The 17,232-nt window shown below is 43.8% G+C and overlaps 1 protein-coding gene across 1 annotated transcript in view; it reads right to left on the reverse strand.

Moving 5' to 3' along the window:
• Positions 1-16,751, reverse strand: part of ANKRD52 (ankyrin repeat domain 52) — a 69,222-nt gene extending 52,471 nt beyond the window's left edge. Inside the window, exons 1-4 of the mRNA XM_081181606.1 lie at positions 16,491-16,751; positions 9,041-9,124; positions 1,523-1,601; positions 81-151 (exon numbers count right to left, since the gene is read on the reverse strand). Of these exons, the coding sequence (XP_081037732.1) occupies positions 81-151; positions 1,523-1,601; positions 9,041-9,124; positions 16,491-16,517 (261 nt within the window). The 5' untranslated portion in view covers positions 16,518-16,751. The remainder of the gene's footprint in view (positions 1-80; positions 152-1,522; positions 1,602-9,040; positions 9,125-16,490) is intronic.
• Positions 16,752-17,232: the final 481 nt, after the last annotated feature.

Consider the following 17,232-nt stretch of genomic DNA (forward strand, 5'->3'; position numbering starts at 1 on the left):
GGAGGGCCCTATGAGAAAGAGCATTTCCTTTGCCACTTTAACAGGATGAATGAAAACAGGTCAAAGGAACTAGTACCCACCTCATTGCGAGAAGCTGCAGCACGGTGTAACGGGGTTAGCCAAAGGGTGTCCTTTGCATTAACGTTAGCACCTGCCCAAGGTAGATAGGAGAGATAAAGCAAGATCATATACTGACGAAAAGCATCCCTTGTCCCTGCACCCAATATTAGAATCCATTTATCCCCTTAAAATGCAATCCTAACCATGTTTTACTCAGAAGTATTGCTGAATTCAATGGGGCTTGCTTCCTGGTAAGTGGAGCTAGGATTGTAGCCATTATCTCACCATGTATTTGCAGATATGGGTCTTACTTGTTTTGCAACAAAAATGGCAGCAGACACATTAAGAGAAAGAGAACATTGGCACTGTATTCAGAAAATGCCCACCATTCAAAAAGCTAAGCTGTAAATAAGTTGTCCACATATTGATTGTGCTATTGCTTAGACTGAAGAGCATGGTATTATCAATACCACACACATCTCAAGGTTAATGTTATGTTGGCCTCCTGAACTGTACAAAATCCAGTCTCACTTCCACTAACTTTAACTGTGCAACTGATAAAGGCAGTCCAGTTGTTTAAATGAGAAGAACCTCTGACTCACAGAACTTTCTCACAAGGACAGAGATGCAAAATTCTTCTTAACGAAAGATACCATGTTCAGAAGCCATGCTTAAATATGCTTGAAAAGGAAGAATAATTAGTTTGTACAAGTAGGATCACACAATTTAGTGTCCCAATCCTCATCGAAAGAGAAATATCTGAAAACCGGCAGCTTTCAAAAACTAACGCTTGTTTTAAAATTATATACCATCAATAGCCAACTTCTTCCATGACCATTAACTTGGAGACATTTAGCATATGCGTTGAGAACCATCTGTGCTGGCTTCACTGTCCAGAAAGCCAACTCTGCCCTGCAATCTACACAGGAAGAGTTACAGTGGATAGAGCTGTCTGTTTCAAAATAGCTTCACTGAATTCGAACGTTTCCATAAATCTTTGCTGCTGCAGAATCATGACTCCAATAATATTACTAGTAGCAATCTGCTAACTTTAGCACTTTTAATATGAAAGCACTTTACGATCCTCTCATTCATTCTTGTGACTGTTTAAATTGTAGATCATTATAATTCCTGCCTTAAAGGCCTGTTAACAGAGGATGAGCAATAGCAATTTGCCTGAAGCTGGAACTGAACATGGAATATACAGCTACCACCCCAGTTTAAAGTCAGTGTTCTCAACTGCAGGACTGCACAGGATCTATCAGTGTTACTCGATCCTCTCTGTGACTCTGCCCCCCTGACAGTTTAGGCAGTGATATATACAAGTCTGCACCAAACTGCCACCAGTTCCCTCAGGATAGAAAGAGAAGGTTTTCTTTTTCTATTCAGCAAATGCCCTGAAGCTGCTAGACTTGACCTCCTTCACCTCTTATCAACCAGAACATACACCTTCACTTCTTACCTGATAGTATTAGGAGTTCAAGAATAGGGGCGTCTCCCAAGTATGCAGCTGCATGCAAAGGGGTTCGTCTCTCTTGGTCCTGGTTTGGGGAAACACAACAGAGATAAATGGAAGGTGTTAAAGTGGAATCTAAAAGCCATGAGAGGAATCCAACATAGCACCACGGCAATTGTTTCATCAGTGCAATGGTTTGTGCTTGTGCAACAGAACATTCGCCTCCTCCCCTTCCCCTGCTCCAGAGGATTGAGGGAAACCCATAGAACAGATTCAAGGGAATATGCGGAAGTCCCATTGTGCAATGGGACCAGCTACTAGAATACTGAGGGACGCGGGTGGTGCTGTGGGTTAAACCACAGAGCCTAGGACTTGCCGATCAGAAGGTCGGCGGTTCAAATCCCCGTGACGGGCTGAGCTCCTGTTGTTTGGTCCCTGCTCCTGCCAACCTAGCAGTTCGAAAGCACGTCAAAGTGCAAGTAGATAAATAGGTACCACTCCGGCGGGAAGGTAAACGGCGTTTCTGTGCGCTGCTCTGGTTCGCCAGAAGCAGCTTAGTCTGCAGACAAACGCCGGTTCCCTTGGCCAATAAAGCAAGATGAGCGCCGCAACCCCAGAGTCGGTCACGACTGGACCTAATGGTCAGGGGTCCCTTTACCTTTACTAGAATACTGTTCCATGCTGTTCCATGCCATCCAATCTTTTCAGTCTATAGACCAATTACCTTGATGTGCTGAAATATGTAGCAATATATCTGAGCTAATCTATCCAGTGACAAATTGAAGCTTAAGACGTTATATAGGAAAAGTTGTGCAAAGACAAAGTAGCTGAAATTTTAAAACTGGTTGTTAACCCACGGCATTACCGACTGCAACCCTCAAAACGTGTCTGCCACAAGCCATGAAAGTTTGCTTAAAGGGTGGATCACCTTCAGCCAGGAGCAACTGTACACCCTGTAAGAAGAAAATCCATATGCCTGTTCTGCCCCACTGCTTTTCCCCAGTAACAATGGAAGGTACACTGGCTGGTCTGCTGGATCTCACTAGCTGATCACAGTGACATGACCTATGTAGGATACTGATTCAAAAAGCCTGCACTGCATTCGAATTTGATTGACTATTCTTAACTGCTGCCAAAGTTAAATGAGCTTAGTAAACTCAGATATATTGTTGAAGGATTTATTCATCTAACTTTTACTTTGGTTGCTTTTAATGAGTCTCACAGATAGCTTAACTACGATGATGATAATTTATACTCTGCTCATCTGAATGGGTTGTTCCAGCCACTCTGGGCAGCTTCCAACATAATAAAAGCATAGCAAAAAGATCAAACATTAAAAACTTACAACCACCACCACATAGTAGTAGTAGTAGTAGTAGTAATAGTAATAGTAATAGTAATAGTAATAGTAATAATAATAATAATAATAATAATAATAATAATAATATGTTCTTGAACAGAGAGTTAGAGCCAATTAATGTAGTGCAATGTTTTGTAATGTGCTTACCTAATATGCTCTAAATGTAAGAGACCTTAATTTAGCCTTTCAAAAACTTGACATTGACTTTGAAAGGATTATATGAATTTAAGACGCATTGACATGTCAATCATTGCCATCAAGGCTACACAAATTGGTAGATCCCAGGAAAAAAATCCAGAAACTTCAAAAAGAAACATAACAAAAAAGCTCTCACATAGCTTGAAATGAAAAAATGGAAATGAGAATAGAAATGGCATGTGAACTCCTCTTAAGGAGTATCTTCTCCTTCAGGATGACTAGTGAAATGCTTTTGAAAGCAGTGCTTTAAAATGATACAAAGCCAATTCACATTGCTGCATATATCTTAGACCCAAGACTCAAAGGCAGCAGTACATGGCTAGAGGGAATGTTGTTGCAACCATCTTGCTAAACTTAAGCAGGTCTGGGTCTGGTTAATGCTAAGATGGGAGAATATCTGGAAACCTCATGTACACATTCAGTCCCATGATGGAAGGACGGTTGACTATAAATGAAATAAGTAAACAAATGTTAGTGATTATAGCAGCACCACTACAATTGATTAGATTACAGTGGTACCTCGGGTTAAGTACTTAATTCGTCCCGGAGGTCTGTTCTTAACCTGAAACTGTTCTTAACCTGAAGCACCACTTTAGCTAATGGGGCCTCCCACTGCTGCCGCACCGCCACACGATTTCTGTTCTCATCCTGAAGCAAAGTACTTAACCCGAGGTACTATTTCTGGGTTAGTGGAGTCTGTAACCTGAAGCATATGTAACCTGAAGCGTATGTAACCTGAGGTACCACTGTATTAAACAAACAATACACCTTAAGGCTTTTAAGCAATCTCAAATGCTGTAGTAAACAGAAAAAGAAGGAATGCAATCAGAGTTGGATGACTGTCTCACTCCTGCAACATGGTAAGGCCTTTATATAATGTAAGAGTAGAAAAAGAGGGAAACCCCAGGCAAATGGGGGGGGCAGGGGGAGAGTAAAGGGGTAGAATAAACCATTTGATGTTCAAAAGTTTATAATCCAGTGCATTTCTGACCCATCAGGTCCTCCCTCAGAGAATTTCAAAATTTCGATCTAATTTTTTTAAAAAATTATTATTTTAATAATAAAATATTCTACTTTCTTCTTTTAATAAAGGTTTAATCTATTCTTAGAAACGTTCCCCACCCCTGAGTTAGAGTATAGCAGCTGAGCTGAGCTGAGCTGAGCTGAGCTGAGCTGAGCACTAAAAGAGAGGCTGAAATTTCCAACAAACATCTTCAAACTATTCAGGACACTTGGGAGAACGACTCCCTCAAAGACAAAGCAAGGTTGTTCTGGATGTAGACCTTGCTACTTCATAACTTCATGCCCCAAACAATCAAATCCTAAGAGCAAGGCAAACAGCTCTGATAAGGCATAAAATCAAGGCTATCAAAAGGCAGGAAGCACCACTTAGATTCTGTATCAAATCAACTAGCATTTGGCCTTTGGGTCTGGTGCCAAGTGCTTGGCATTAACTGCTCAGAAGGATATCAGTGCTCTAAGGCCAAATGATCAAATGTGTAAAGTGTTAAAAGGACACAGCCCCACACTTAAAAGTCGAAGCCAATTTGAAACACGGATTGTTGAGTCCTGAACTACTACTACTACTACTACTACTACTACTACTACTACTATCATTATCATTATCATCATCATCATCATCATCAACAACCTGCTTTTCACCCCTATGGTTCCAGAGGCATCTCTGTCATTTTTAAAAAGAAAGAAAAAAGAGTAAGTGAAAAAAATAAAAAAGAGCAAGAAAGTCTGGCAATCAAGCCAAACTTAAATTTCATTTCTCAGCTGCAGAACGACTGATTTAGAAAACTGTGCATCAGCACGGATGAGCTGATCCATTCCAAGCAACTCTATTTATTTTTAATTCTTAGCTATTTAGGTCCCCTCTAAGTGTGTTAGAGTGCACAACCAAGTGCACAAAGTGCACAACCAAGATCAGAGGAAAGCATTTAACCCTCATTCTGCAATCTTAAGAACAAGAACACTAGTTCTATAAATTTAGTGGAACTTAGAAGCAAATATAATTAGGACCAAGTTGTAAATCATTTGCACTGATAGGGAAATATCACACGAGTTGCTTTCCAAGTAATTTCCTCCCAAGTTTTTAATCAATGGACCAAAAGCAGGGTGACCATACCAAAAAATAGGGGGGGGACACATACCCCTGAAAATCTAATGTTTTATTATTACAAACTAGAATGAACCACTGCCAAGTATCAGTTACTGCTATGGTCATATAAAGAATAAGAAGTAGAAAATATGTGAGCTAACATTTATCAGAACTTCTGTTGGGGGAAATCAAAACAAGCTTTCAGAACTTCAGAGATCATCTTTAGGTACTTCATCAAAATGTACCAAGAGTTTGAATTCAGGTACTGTGTTTGAAGTGACATATAGCTCTTGAGCCTAATCGACTCATGCTGTCATCTGTGGCACAAGCTTAACAACTAACAGATAAGACCCCTACCTGGAAATTAGACACACCAGACTCAAAATATAACTGGCATATTATATTGTAACACACTCCAGCAACATCAAGCTTAGCCGTCTCCATCAGATACAGGAAGTTTTGGGATCAGGCCAGGATCAAATTTTGAAAAAAGGGAGCAACAGAGGAGGCACAACAGAGGTTTCCAAAATAATGAACAATATGCAGAGAGAGGGTTGTGTTCAGTGAAGTCACAGTTCTGAATTTAAGTTACTCATGTTCATTAACTTCAAGGGGTCTACTCTGAGTAGAACTAGCATTGAATACCACCCAGAATGTTTCCTTCTCTGAAAATGTTAGAACCGGAGATTGCCCAATGAATAATAATAATAATAATAATAATCATTTATTTATACCACACCCATCTGGCAGGGTTTCCCCAGCCATTCTGGGTGGCTTCCAATGGAACATTAAAATGCAATAGTCTATTAAACATTAAAAGCTTCCCTAAACAGGGCTGCCTTCAGATGTCTTCTAAAAGTCTGGTAGTTGTTCTCCTCTTTGACATCTGGTGAGAGGGCATTCCACAGGGCGGGTGCCACTACCGAAAAGACCCTCTGCCTGGTTCCCTGTAACTTGGCTTCTCGCAGTGAGGGAACCTCCAGAAGGCCCTCGGCGCTAGACCTCAGTGTCCAGGCAGAACGATGGAAGTGGAGACGCTCCTTCAGGTATACTGGACCGAGGCCATTTAGGGCTTTGACGGTCAGCACCAACACTTTGAATTGTGCTCGGAAACGTACTGGGAGCCAGTGTAGGTCTTTCAAGACCAGTGTTATGTGGTCTCCACGGCCGCTCCCAGTCACCAGTCTAGCTGTCGCATTCTGAAGACAAATGGAAAGTACTTTGCACAGTGTATACATTGAATTCACTCCCTCAGGATATACTGATAGTCCCCCAACTTGGATGGGTTAGACAAATTCACAGAGGATAATGCTATCAATGGCTACTAGTCACGATGGTAAATGTGTTGTTGGCATCTGTCCGTCTCAAGAGACAATGGAGATGAGTACAGTACTGTAAAGCTCAACAGTGTGGTTTCATTTTCAGCCTGAGAGCCAAGTCCAATAAAAAGTATCATCTTACTCAAAGTGCAACAAGGATTCATTTAGCTCAGTGCACTCGTCTGGTCACCTGGAATTATGTGCTTTGCTGGCAGTGTATCTGCCATCTATGTGGCACACTGTGACTTGGATGGGGGGGGGTGAGGATTGAACTAGTCCATGTGAACTATTGGGAGAGTTTGTTTGTCGCCTATTTCAAGAGGCAGCAGACTATATCCTGCCCATCAGGGATCTGCCTAATAATAGGTTGTTACCATTAACATGGTAAACAGTTGCCAATATTCTCATTTTCATTTTGTAGATTGCATGTCGCTAGTTTGACCTCATAAAGCACCACTTTTCATTTAACTCTCCCCCCTCCACACACAGCCAAGTCATCTACTGACATCTTTGCCCCTAAATAAAAGGCAAGCATGCAGCCGCATCAGCCTTTTCTTAGTTAAGTGGGAAACATGAATGTTTACATGTTACTATAAAACAGGGCTGCTGGCTATCCCGACTTATTGGAACGAACACTGAGTTGCAGCATGTTATCCAAATACTCCTCCTTTACTCCTCTCCGGCACAAGTGGCAGAAGCAAACCAGGAAGCCATAATTAAGCTTGGTTTTCCATGACGTTTGAATCTTGTATTGTGGTTTGTTTTTTACCTAACGAGCCAAGGTGGGGGGGGGCGGACCTCATTTTATGGCTGACTGATAATCCTGGCTTGTTAGGAAAATACAAACCACGATCCCAAGTTCAGATATTGCAAAAAGTCAAGCTTAATTGCAGCTTCCTGGTTCGTTTCTTCCACTTGTGCCAAGGGTGGAATAAAGAGGGAGAAATGCCTCTGCGTTCCCGAGAAACCAGCAGCCCTTGGCTATCAACATGTGCCAATGAGTCCTCCTCTAATACTGTGCTGTAGAATCGCTCGCAGTTAGGAGGAAGTTTGATTTGGCCCCTTGCGGTAGCAAGATTTTTAAGCACGTTTTCCTAAGGGATGCTCCTTAAATCCAGTTGTTAGAACACTCTGAAACTTGGGTGTCCAGAACAGGACAAATGCAATCCAAAAGAGATCCTACTAATTGCTTAAACCATCTTATTATCCTACTGGAAATATGGCCCAAATATGTATAATCTGCTTTGATGAGTATTCTTTACCAGTTCATCAAACTTGCTGCTCATGTGGCCCAAGCACCCAAGACTCTAGATTTCTCACATTCCTGAGTCTGGGCTACTACTGATATGTTCTGGAGACAGCCTAAGATGCATTTAATTGTCACACCTCCTGGTTTGCTCCAAACACTAAGAGTTTCACCTTCTCACATAAAATCGGCTTATAATGGGCCTATATTAAATGCACCTCAGCTGAATGAGCTAAGATGAAATGAAGAGCCAATTACTGTTTCGTGGGCTAGACAAGAACAAGATGAACACCACTGCAACACAGGCTGTTCTCACTCAGAGGCCACAAGACTAATCCAGAACACACTTGGTGCCAAAGAGAACAGCTGATCCCAGTGCCACCCACCGCTCTGTACAGCTAGACTAATACATCTGGTACAGCCGATTCCCAACAAAGTCAACATTTACGGGTGATGTGTGGGCCTTTCAGCCCTGTATACCAATTCGGTGTCTGCACAGTACTTCACAGTCTGTATCTGTCACCGCAACAACCCTGTGTTCACCAACATTCCCATTTTACAAATGGGAAACTGAGGTCCAGAGATGAAAACTAGGCAATAAACCCACCAAGAGTGTGACTAAGCTGGATTCTAAACCCATGTCTGTCAAAGACGAATATCCAGTCACTGCACCACAGTGGCAAAACAAGTAGTTAAATAGTTAAAACAAGCATTTAAGCTTGCTAAGCTGGGAAACTTTAGCAGATGGGTTGCCAACGTTGCACCTGAAGGCACACCAGCACCTGCAGAGGCCATCCCTGGAGCCACAAATTTCAACTACTCTGCCCCTCAACCTGCTGAAATTATTTTATTATTATTTATTAAATTTATATCCTCCCCTTTATACACATCAGGGCAGTTCACAACATAAAATTACAATTAGGCTTGAAATAAACAAGCAGTGGTTTTTAAAGCCTAATTGCTAGTAGAAGGGGAGAGTGATTGAATGTGTGTGACTGCAGTGTGCACGCAGGTATAGTTTGTGAGTGTATGGTATCCACAACAGCTTTGCTGGTTTGCAAATGTGTCCATGGGCCCAAAGATGCTTCCAACCCCTGCTTTAGCACATCTAGTTCTTAAACACAAATTCTAAAAGGGACACGTAGTACATGGATCAATTCGTACTTCCCTGCTCTACCCACAATGTGTGTTTGGTGGTGAGGGAAGCTTAGCCAAAAGGAAATTGTAATCTTCATGCAGAGTTGAAAGAAGCAGGTTCAGTATTACAAGGAAAAACTGGTTCTCCAAAACTTACCAGTACATTGATATTCTCCTTCTGGCTCAGCAATGACCGTACTTCCTCTATATCACGATTAAAGATGGCTTGGACCAGAGGAGGCTATAGAGGAGGAGAAAAGAGCAACTGTAAAACAAGCAGGAGGAGAAAGGGAATAGTTATGTGCTAGCTTATTATTTCATTTTTTCCCATCTGGATCTTTGTTATTTTTACACACAGGCAACTCCCTGTTTGCGCAGAGGTTGCACCCTGGGTCATTACATGCATCTGCAGAGTGTGCATAAGCCCACACCACCCCCTTCTGGGGCCGAAAACGGCACATGCATCAATGGTCATGCGCCAATTGAACATGTGCAAAATGGCTGTCCCCTGTACTTGTATTCCCTTGTTATATTGTGAGTGCCTCTGTGAAAAATGAGGCCTTGAAAAGCAGCCTCTGGGAGCTCATAACCAGGACTTCTGAGGGTATTTTGAAGGAGAGGCCTGGAGCGCTGTCTCATGGTATACATAGGACCAAGACATGTGGACGGCGAGGGAATTGCTGCAGTGACTTGCAACACCTGTACCATGTTTGTCTTCCTACCTGAGAATGTGCAACAGTGCAAGCTGGTTGCCTTGCTGGAAGAGAAGGTACTGCCTTTTCACACTTTGAGCTACTGGGCAAGATGAAAAATTTCTCACTAGAGCAGAGTGGCCTGGGAACAGTGGCAAAGGTGTGGTGCCCCTAGGGAGGAGGAAGACTGCCTACAGCAGGAGACAAACCCCTGGAGGAACATGACACACAGAAGCAGGACTGCCAGGAGCCATGCTGTGTCACTAGAGCTGCAAAATCAATTCCATGCCCTTACCCCAGACACAGATTTTTGGGCCAGAGGCTTGCAAGAGTGGTGAAAAATAATTTTTAAAGGTTTCTTCAGCTGTGTTTGAAGCAAGTAATAGGTCCTTTGTGTGAAGAAGACGGAGAATTGCTATTCTGACAGACATGAGGCAGGATTGCCTGGTGCCTGTCTTCACCCAAAAGGAAAGCAGTGGCCAACCTGGTGATTACAGAATAAACGATTCAAGAAGGCGGCTGAAGACCAAGGTACAAAAAGAGGTGGTAAGGGAACACTTAGCTACCGTATTTTTTGCACCATAACACTCACTTTTTTCCTCCTAGAAAGTAAGGGGAAATGTCTGTGCGTGTTATGGAGCGAATGCCTATGGGTGGCGGGGGGGAATCTCCTGCAGTCGTGAGCAGAGGATCCATGGTTCCCCTTCCTTCCCTCCTCCGTGGCTCGCTTTGAAACAGCAAAGCGGGAGAGGAGCTGCTTATACAAGTGTAAGTGGCTCCTGTCTGGTTGGCTGCTTTAAATCAACCATGCTCTCTGTCCCTCTCTCCTCCCCACTCAGCTCGCTAAACAGCAACAAAGCTTTTCAGCTCTCTAAGCCAGGGAGGAGGGAGAGAAGCAGAGCCTGCTTGTTTTAAAGGAGCAAAGCGGTAGAGGAGAGGAGCCTTCTCCCCTTATACCCCTCTTCTGCATTATTAGCAGCATCCTTCTCCACCCACCCCACGCGTGCTCCTTGTCCCTTGAGTGCTTTTCCTTCCCTCCCCACTTAAAACGTGGTTACAAAGCACGGATCCACATGGATCCTCAGGATTTTTGCATTGGGCTACCCCAAACTCACCATCAGATCACATGTCTGTGGCCACAGCATGAACCACAAAAATCATACATCCCCTGTTTCATTTAGAGTATTTTTTTTCTTGTTTTCCTCCTCTATAAACTACGTGTGTGTTATGGTCAGGTGCGTGTTATAGAGCGAAAAATACGGTACTTTGCCTCTGTCTATAATCTGTGAGAGAACAAGTGAGGTCCCTGCAGACTGGAGACAGGTAAATGTTGTCCCCATATTTATTTATTTATTTATTTTTATGTATCAAATTTGTGTACCATCCTTCACCCGTAGATCTCAGGGTGGTACACAGAGTAAAATACAAGACAAAAACATTAAATACTTGATAAGAACAAAAACAACAAACCAATAACCCCCCCCAAACACATTTAAAAAAGGTATAAGATGTTAATTAGACAAAGGCACCAGTTGAACCACCCTGGGGAGAACATTCCACAAATGGGAAGCCTTAGCAGAAAAGGCCCGTTTTCATGTTGCTGCCTTCTTTCATGCAGGGGGGCACATGAAGATCGGTCTCAAATGATGATCTCAGGGTCCAGGTAGATTCATGTGAGGAAAGGCATTACTAGAGGTACTGTATTGTGGTCCTGAGTCATAGGACAAAGCCAGAACTTTGAATTGGGCCCAGAAACTAATCAGTCAGGCGAGGATCAGTGAGCAATCTGGCCACCAATTTCTGCAGCCAGAAGAATCTCATTATTTTTTAATAAAAGTTACAAACTTGGTGGATCAGGGGAATGCTGTGAATGTAGCGTATGTTGATTTCAATAAAACAGAGGTTGGGCGGTCATCTGCTGTGAAAGCTTTAGTTGAGATTCCTACATTGCTGGGGGTTGGACTGGACGACCCTCAGGGGTCCCTTCCAACTCAACAATTCTGAGATGCTCTTATTCTAGAGATAAACAAATATAGCACGCCACAAAAATCTGAACAAGGTATAAAAAGCCATCTCTCTTTAAGTCTAAATAGGTTGGATTGACAACCAATAGGACAACACACTAAACTCGTTTTTCAAAGGTATCAAGAAGACATCTTTCCTAACACCAGTGAGAGACCGAAGTTGGGAGTTTCATATGTACAAAGCCACTGATCAAATATGGGGCCTAATACTGAAATATGCATACTGCAACTAAACGATGGCCCCTCCTTAGAGATAAGGACTAAATAATATCTGCTACTACAAATATAGAGATTTCCAAGCACAGGATGCAAAGGGACAAATTCAGTAAAAGCTTCTATCAGGCTTTTATATCTGATTTCTGTGAATGTATTTCTTCTTGCTTTTTTAAAAAGGCAATTGTGTTAAGTCAATTACCCTAGAACAGAAACAATACGTGTTGGCGATTATCTTTAAAGCCTTAAATGGCTATGGTCCAGGATTCCTGAGAGATCACCTCCTCCCATAGCAACCTACCTGCTTCCTAAGATCAGAAGCAGGGTGGAAGCATCTAAGGTGGAACCATAATTAATGGTGACAAGCAATAGGGCTTTCTCAGTGGCTACACCAATATTGTGAAACGCATTAACCTATGGATGCCCCCCCCCGGCTTTTTTTCACCAGCTGGGGAAGACATTCTTTTCCATCTTCCTTCACATTTTATTCTGCGTCTTTATTTTTATTGTATATTTTTCATTGAATGTTTGCTTTATGTTGTATTGCTTTAAATTGTTGTAGAACACTCTGAGTGGTGCACGGACACTAGAAATGTGAGACAGAAATCACTATATAAATAATGAGCCAATTAATCTAAATACCCATAAAGCAAATGCTTAATTTGACAAGTCAGGGCGGATGCACCAGAATTCTCTAGACTACTGACAGTGTAACTACAATTCACCAAGTCAATGAAGGAAAACATTTACCTAAATTCACAGGTTCGGCGCATGCAAATACTTCTGAGCTTGCCTTTTACTGATGATAGGTAATAAAGAGAAAATTATGCTGAATCTTCTGGCTAGCTGTAGTTCCAAAGGCAAGTATCCACAAATTTTGGCTCAGCTCAGTAGACAAGTAACTATTCTGGGTTGCCACTGACATTTTCTGCTATCCCAGATTCCTGTGGTATGCACAGCTCTACAGCAGGCAGAATCAGCACAACTCTTGGTGCTTCTGCATGCTCCAAAGCTCAGTGTAAAATGCAAGAACCTCCCCCGCTTCCAACATTTCTGTTCATTCCAGAGGACTCAAAAGAAAGGAAATAGAGGTCTTACGTCATGCTGAAAGTTGGCACTTCTGCCTGTTCCAAGCTTCAATGCAACAACACAGGAGACCTCCTCTGAGTTCTCTGCAATTTGTACTTCCTTCTGGACATTTAAGGCTCCGATCCCAACCACACTTACCCAGGAGTCACCCCACTGAATTCAACAGGACTTACTTCTGAATGCACATGGTTAGGATTGCAACCTAAACCTATAAAACTTACGAAGATGTCCTGGAGTTTGACCTAAAGATATTTCACAATTGTTTAGGGGAAATAAAGCACACGGATCTAAGGGCACAATCCCTATTCAGCTATACTGTCAGCAGCTATACCTTTCAATACCACCCAGTCCACACACACACGTCCTGCATATTTCTATGTACACTGATCAGAATGTAAATTCATTTTGACTGCATAACTCTACCAAGCCTTTCCTTGTGCACACACAATGCTTAACACGCAAGGCTTGTAAGACTCAATTATTTATCATTTATAGCTCTGGTTTGCAAGGCATACACTGAATAGGCATGCAATCAAAGTACACAAGCAAGATGGACCCCTTATCTACTTGGCACAGCTCTAAACAGCAATCCCATGAGAAGAGGGAAAATACAGTAGAGCTGTACCAAATGCCCCCATGGCCCTCCTACACAGTGCAGCCTAGTAGAAAGGCAGAGTGGTTGCCAGTCCCATCTGCTCATCTCGTCTTCCAAAAGAAAAACTCTAGCCTCTGCAAATCTTTCCAGATGCAGCATTTTTTGTCCAGCTAACCCCAGGTTTACTTCCCTCTACCAGAGTGCTTGGATATAGCAGCAAAAGGAGGAAGGCATAAAGGGGGAAGAATGAGTCATCCAGATGGAATGCAGGGGACTCTGCATCCCTCCTTTAGGGAGAAGAACAATTCCTAGATGATCATCATGCCTCCACAATTTAGAGTTGGGCACCTCCTTGAGCAGCTGGAATGACACACCCAATAAGGTGAATGCTTTAGCTTCAAAAATCCAAGTTACATTTGTGTGGTTGAAGTGCTGGACCTGGAAAACCTAATGGCACCTATCTATCGACATAATGGGAACATTAACGGGGCTGGAATTTTTTTTAGAAATTTCCAAGAACCTGTTTCAGATTTTTAGTGCCAGCCAGAAGGGGTCCAGAGGTAAAACGCACTAACAAAAAATTTCTAGCTCAAGCTGTCGGAAACTTGGAATTTTGCAGGCCTAAATATAAATGATTTACCTCATACAATTGGCATGAAGATAAATGAGAATTATTGCCATGCACTTTGCGATTGAATATGCTTTGGAAGCAATTATCATAGATGCCAGATTCTGGCTTCCACCTCCAAGAAATGGAGGAGGCAGTGCATCTGTTTGCACATACACGTAAGTCCCTGACAAGTACAATACAAGACAGGCCGGGGGGGGGGGCACTGTCTATCATTCAGGCAAGTGAAGCCCAGAGACAGTCATGGAGAACCAGCTCTGTTCCTTCTTTGCCCAATGGCAACAGATGGATAGCAGGGAAGGCCCTCCACTCATACTACCCAAACTCCTGAAAGGCATTTCACCAATAATGATGATGATAATTACTACCACTAGGCAGATCGATCAGGTGGAGCTTAGAACTCAAATCACATCTTCACCATACATTTAAAGAACACTCACACCACTTTAACAGTCATGGCTCCCCACCCCCCAAACAACACTGGAAACTGTGGTTTTTTTAAGGGTGCTGGGAAGTGCAGCTCTGTGAAGAGCCTCCTAACTAAGTACCCTTTATGTACAGTTCCCAGGATTATTTGTGGGGAGCCATAAGAGTGCTTTAAATATGTGTTTTGGATGTGATCTCAGGCACTGCAGTGAATCTGCATTGGCCAAGTAAACATTGCACACTTAAGTAAAAAGGCAAAATTCCTCAACGTGGGTGGTATTAAAAGAATAAATGTTTCTGGGATGTCTGGAGAAATAGAAAAATGAGTAAGATAGTTTTGGTTACTCATGCACATAGTAATTATTTTCTACATTAAGGGAAGCCCCTGTTACAGGAATACTTAATGCAAAACCCTTGGGGTTTCATTATATCCTGTAACAGAATATTGAATGGTCAACTGTCATCAAGTTTACCGTCTTCTAAGAAGCAACGGGTGTAAGAGAAATTCAACATATGTTTCCTGCTATATTCACAGAATGAGGATCAGATGCCAATCTACTGGGAAACATAGGGCAACCCTAATGGAAAGAGATCATTTTATGGAAGAGATAAGAAAGATTAACCTCATGCAAGTAACAAGAATGGAGAAAATGCACAGGCTATGCAAGAAACCAACACAAAGGCCAAAAGCACAATAGCACTACAAGGATTTGAGATTTACAAGGTGCAAAAGGGGAGAGGGTGGTAGAAAAGGGGCAAGTCACCTTGTGCAAGTGTATTTATATGCATGTGGACAGAAACAAAGTCCATGAAAAAATTCTTGCCCATCTGTGCCACAACGCAGCTGAGCAGCAAGCCTGACTTTGGCCAGAAGGAATTGTCATTTGCCTTGGACCAGTGGTTCAACTTCCAAGGCTCTGAAACGGAGAGATGTTTAAGAAGTAACAGGAGGCTTGAACCATGGGCAGATACGCTGGTCTGTATAAATGAATAGGGACATTAGAAAAAAATAAAAGAGGAAATACCAGAGGCAATCCAAAGACCTGGCCAAATCTGATGCAGTGATGGATGGGGGAAGCAGACAACGGACAAGAAACAGGCTTGCTAGAAAAATCTGTGTATACCTGGGGAAGATTCCTGCACCTTTTAGAACTTGCACAGAAAAAGAAGTCCTCCCAGGTGCAAGTTCCTCTTTCGCCCCAATACTATGATATGTGTGTGTGTGAAATTCACCTTTCTGTTGCCACTTCTAAAAATACACAAAAGGTCCTGTGGCAACAGAGGGAAAATATCGTTTAGGATGGGGGGTGTGTGTTCGAATCGCAGAAAGCAGGAAAAAGAGAGAGAGGTAGAAGCTAGCGCAAAGTGTTAGCAATAGGGAGAGGAGAAACGTGTGTATGGGGGGGGGGTGAATTCGCAGGTGCAAATGCGAGTCAAAAAGCTGGTTCCGAGGATTAGATAGATAGCTAACTAGACAGAGATGGAGGGGAAAGCGAAGGGATTTTCTAGCAGAGGCAAGGAAGAGAGCCGAGAGCCTGGAAAACAAGCAGCTCCTTCGCCTTAGGCGGGAAAGAAACGAGGCTTCTGCGCGGAGCCCGGGCGCCGACGGCCTTCTCGGGATGTCGTCGGCGGCAGCATCTGGCTCGGGCCCAGGTCCGCCCGCTCGGCTCCTTTTCTCCTGCCTCCCCTCGTTCTCCAGTCTTGAGGCCGGGGTTCCCTCAGACGAGACCCCAGGGCCGCTCCCGGCGCGCGAGGGTGGGCGGCTCCATACTAGGCCGCGCATCCCCGAGCTTGCGTAGCCAGCGCGGCCGAGCGCGGGAAGGCGGGAGCCGAGGCCGGGTCTGGTGCCTCTGTTTGTTGTGCAGGATGGTGAGGGAGGGAAGGAGGGCGGCGAAAGCTCCTTTTCTCTCTCTCACACACGCACCCCCCCACCCCGGTACCTGGTCCGTGATGCTGAGAATCCCCATCTCCGGGCGGGGCCGCCCCCCGCGCTTCGCTCAGCAGCGCCGCCGCCTCCTCCGAGCTCCCGGCATCGATCGCGCTTCGGCTGCCGCGGCGCCCTCCGGCTGCTGGTGGTGGGGCGGGCGGCGAGAGCAAACTGAGCCCGCCCACCGGAGGGAGGAAGGCAGCGAGAGGAGGAGGAGGAGGATGTAGGCCTGCGCCGAAGCAGCGACCCCTGCCGGGGAGGCCCAGCCGCCGAGGCCCGCCCTGTCCCAGGGGGCGGCGAGGCCGGCAGCCCGCCCAGCGCATCCAGAGCGAGGACTGAGGGGACCCTCATTCCAGGCCTTGTCTCCTGAGGGGAGAAATGGCCCGGGCCTGAGGCGCTCACGCAGCAACCTGGGAGGCGGCTTATTATTTTTAACTCAGGCGCTTCCAACGGCTTTAAATTTATTCTGGTTTCCCTTTCCCGCAAATATTATTTGTGTTGCTTCACTTAATTCGGGGATACAGGGCACCTCTGGCGCCTCAGAGTAACACCCAAGCGCGTGGCACTAGCCATGCCATATCCACACTCGGCCATATGGGCTGGTAATAAATAAAGTATTATTATTATTATTATTATTATTATTATTATTATTATTATTATTATTACAGTATTACTATTATTCCTGTTCCCAAATGCCTACTGAAACATCCCAGGCACTATTGCTTTTTGTTTTCTTTCCCTACACACAAAAGTAC

Source organism: Podarcis bocagei, assembly GCF_964188305.1.
Source record: "Podarcis bocagei genome assembly, chromosome: 2".
NCBI lineage: Eukaryota > Metazoa > Chordata > Lepidosauria > Squamata > Lacertidae > Podarcis > Podarcis bocagei.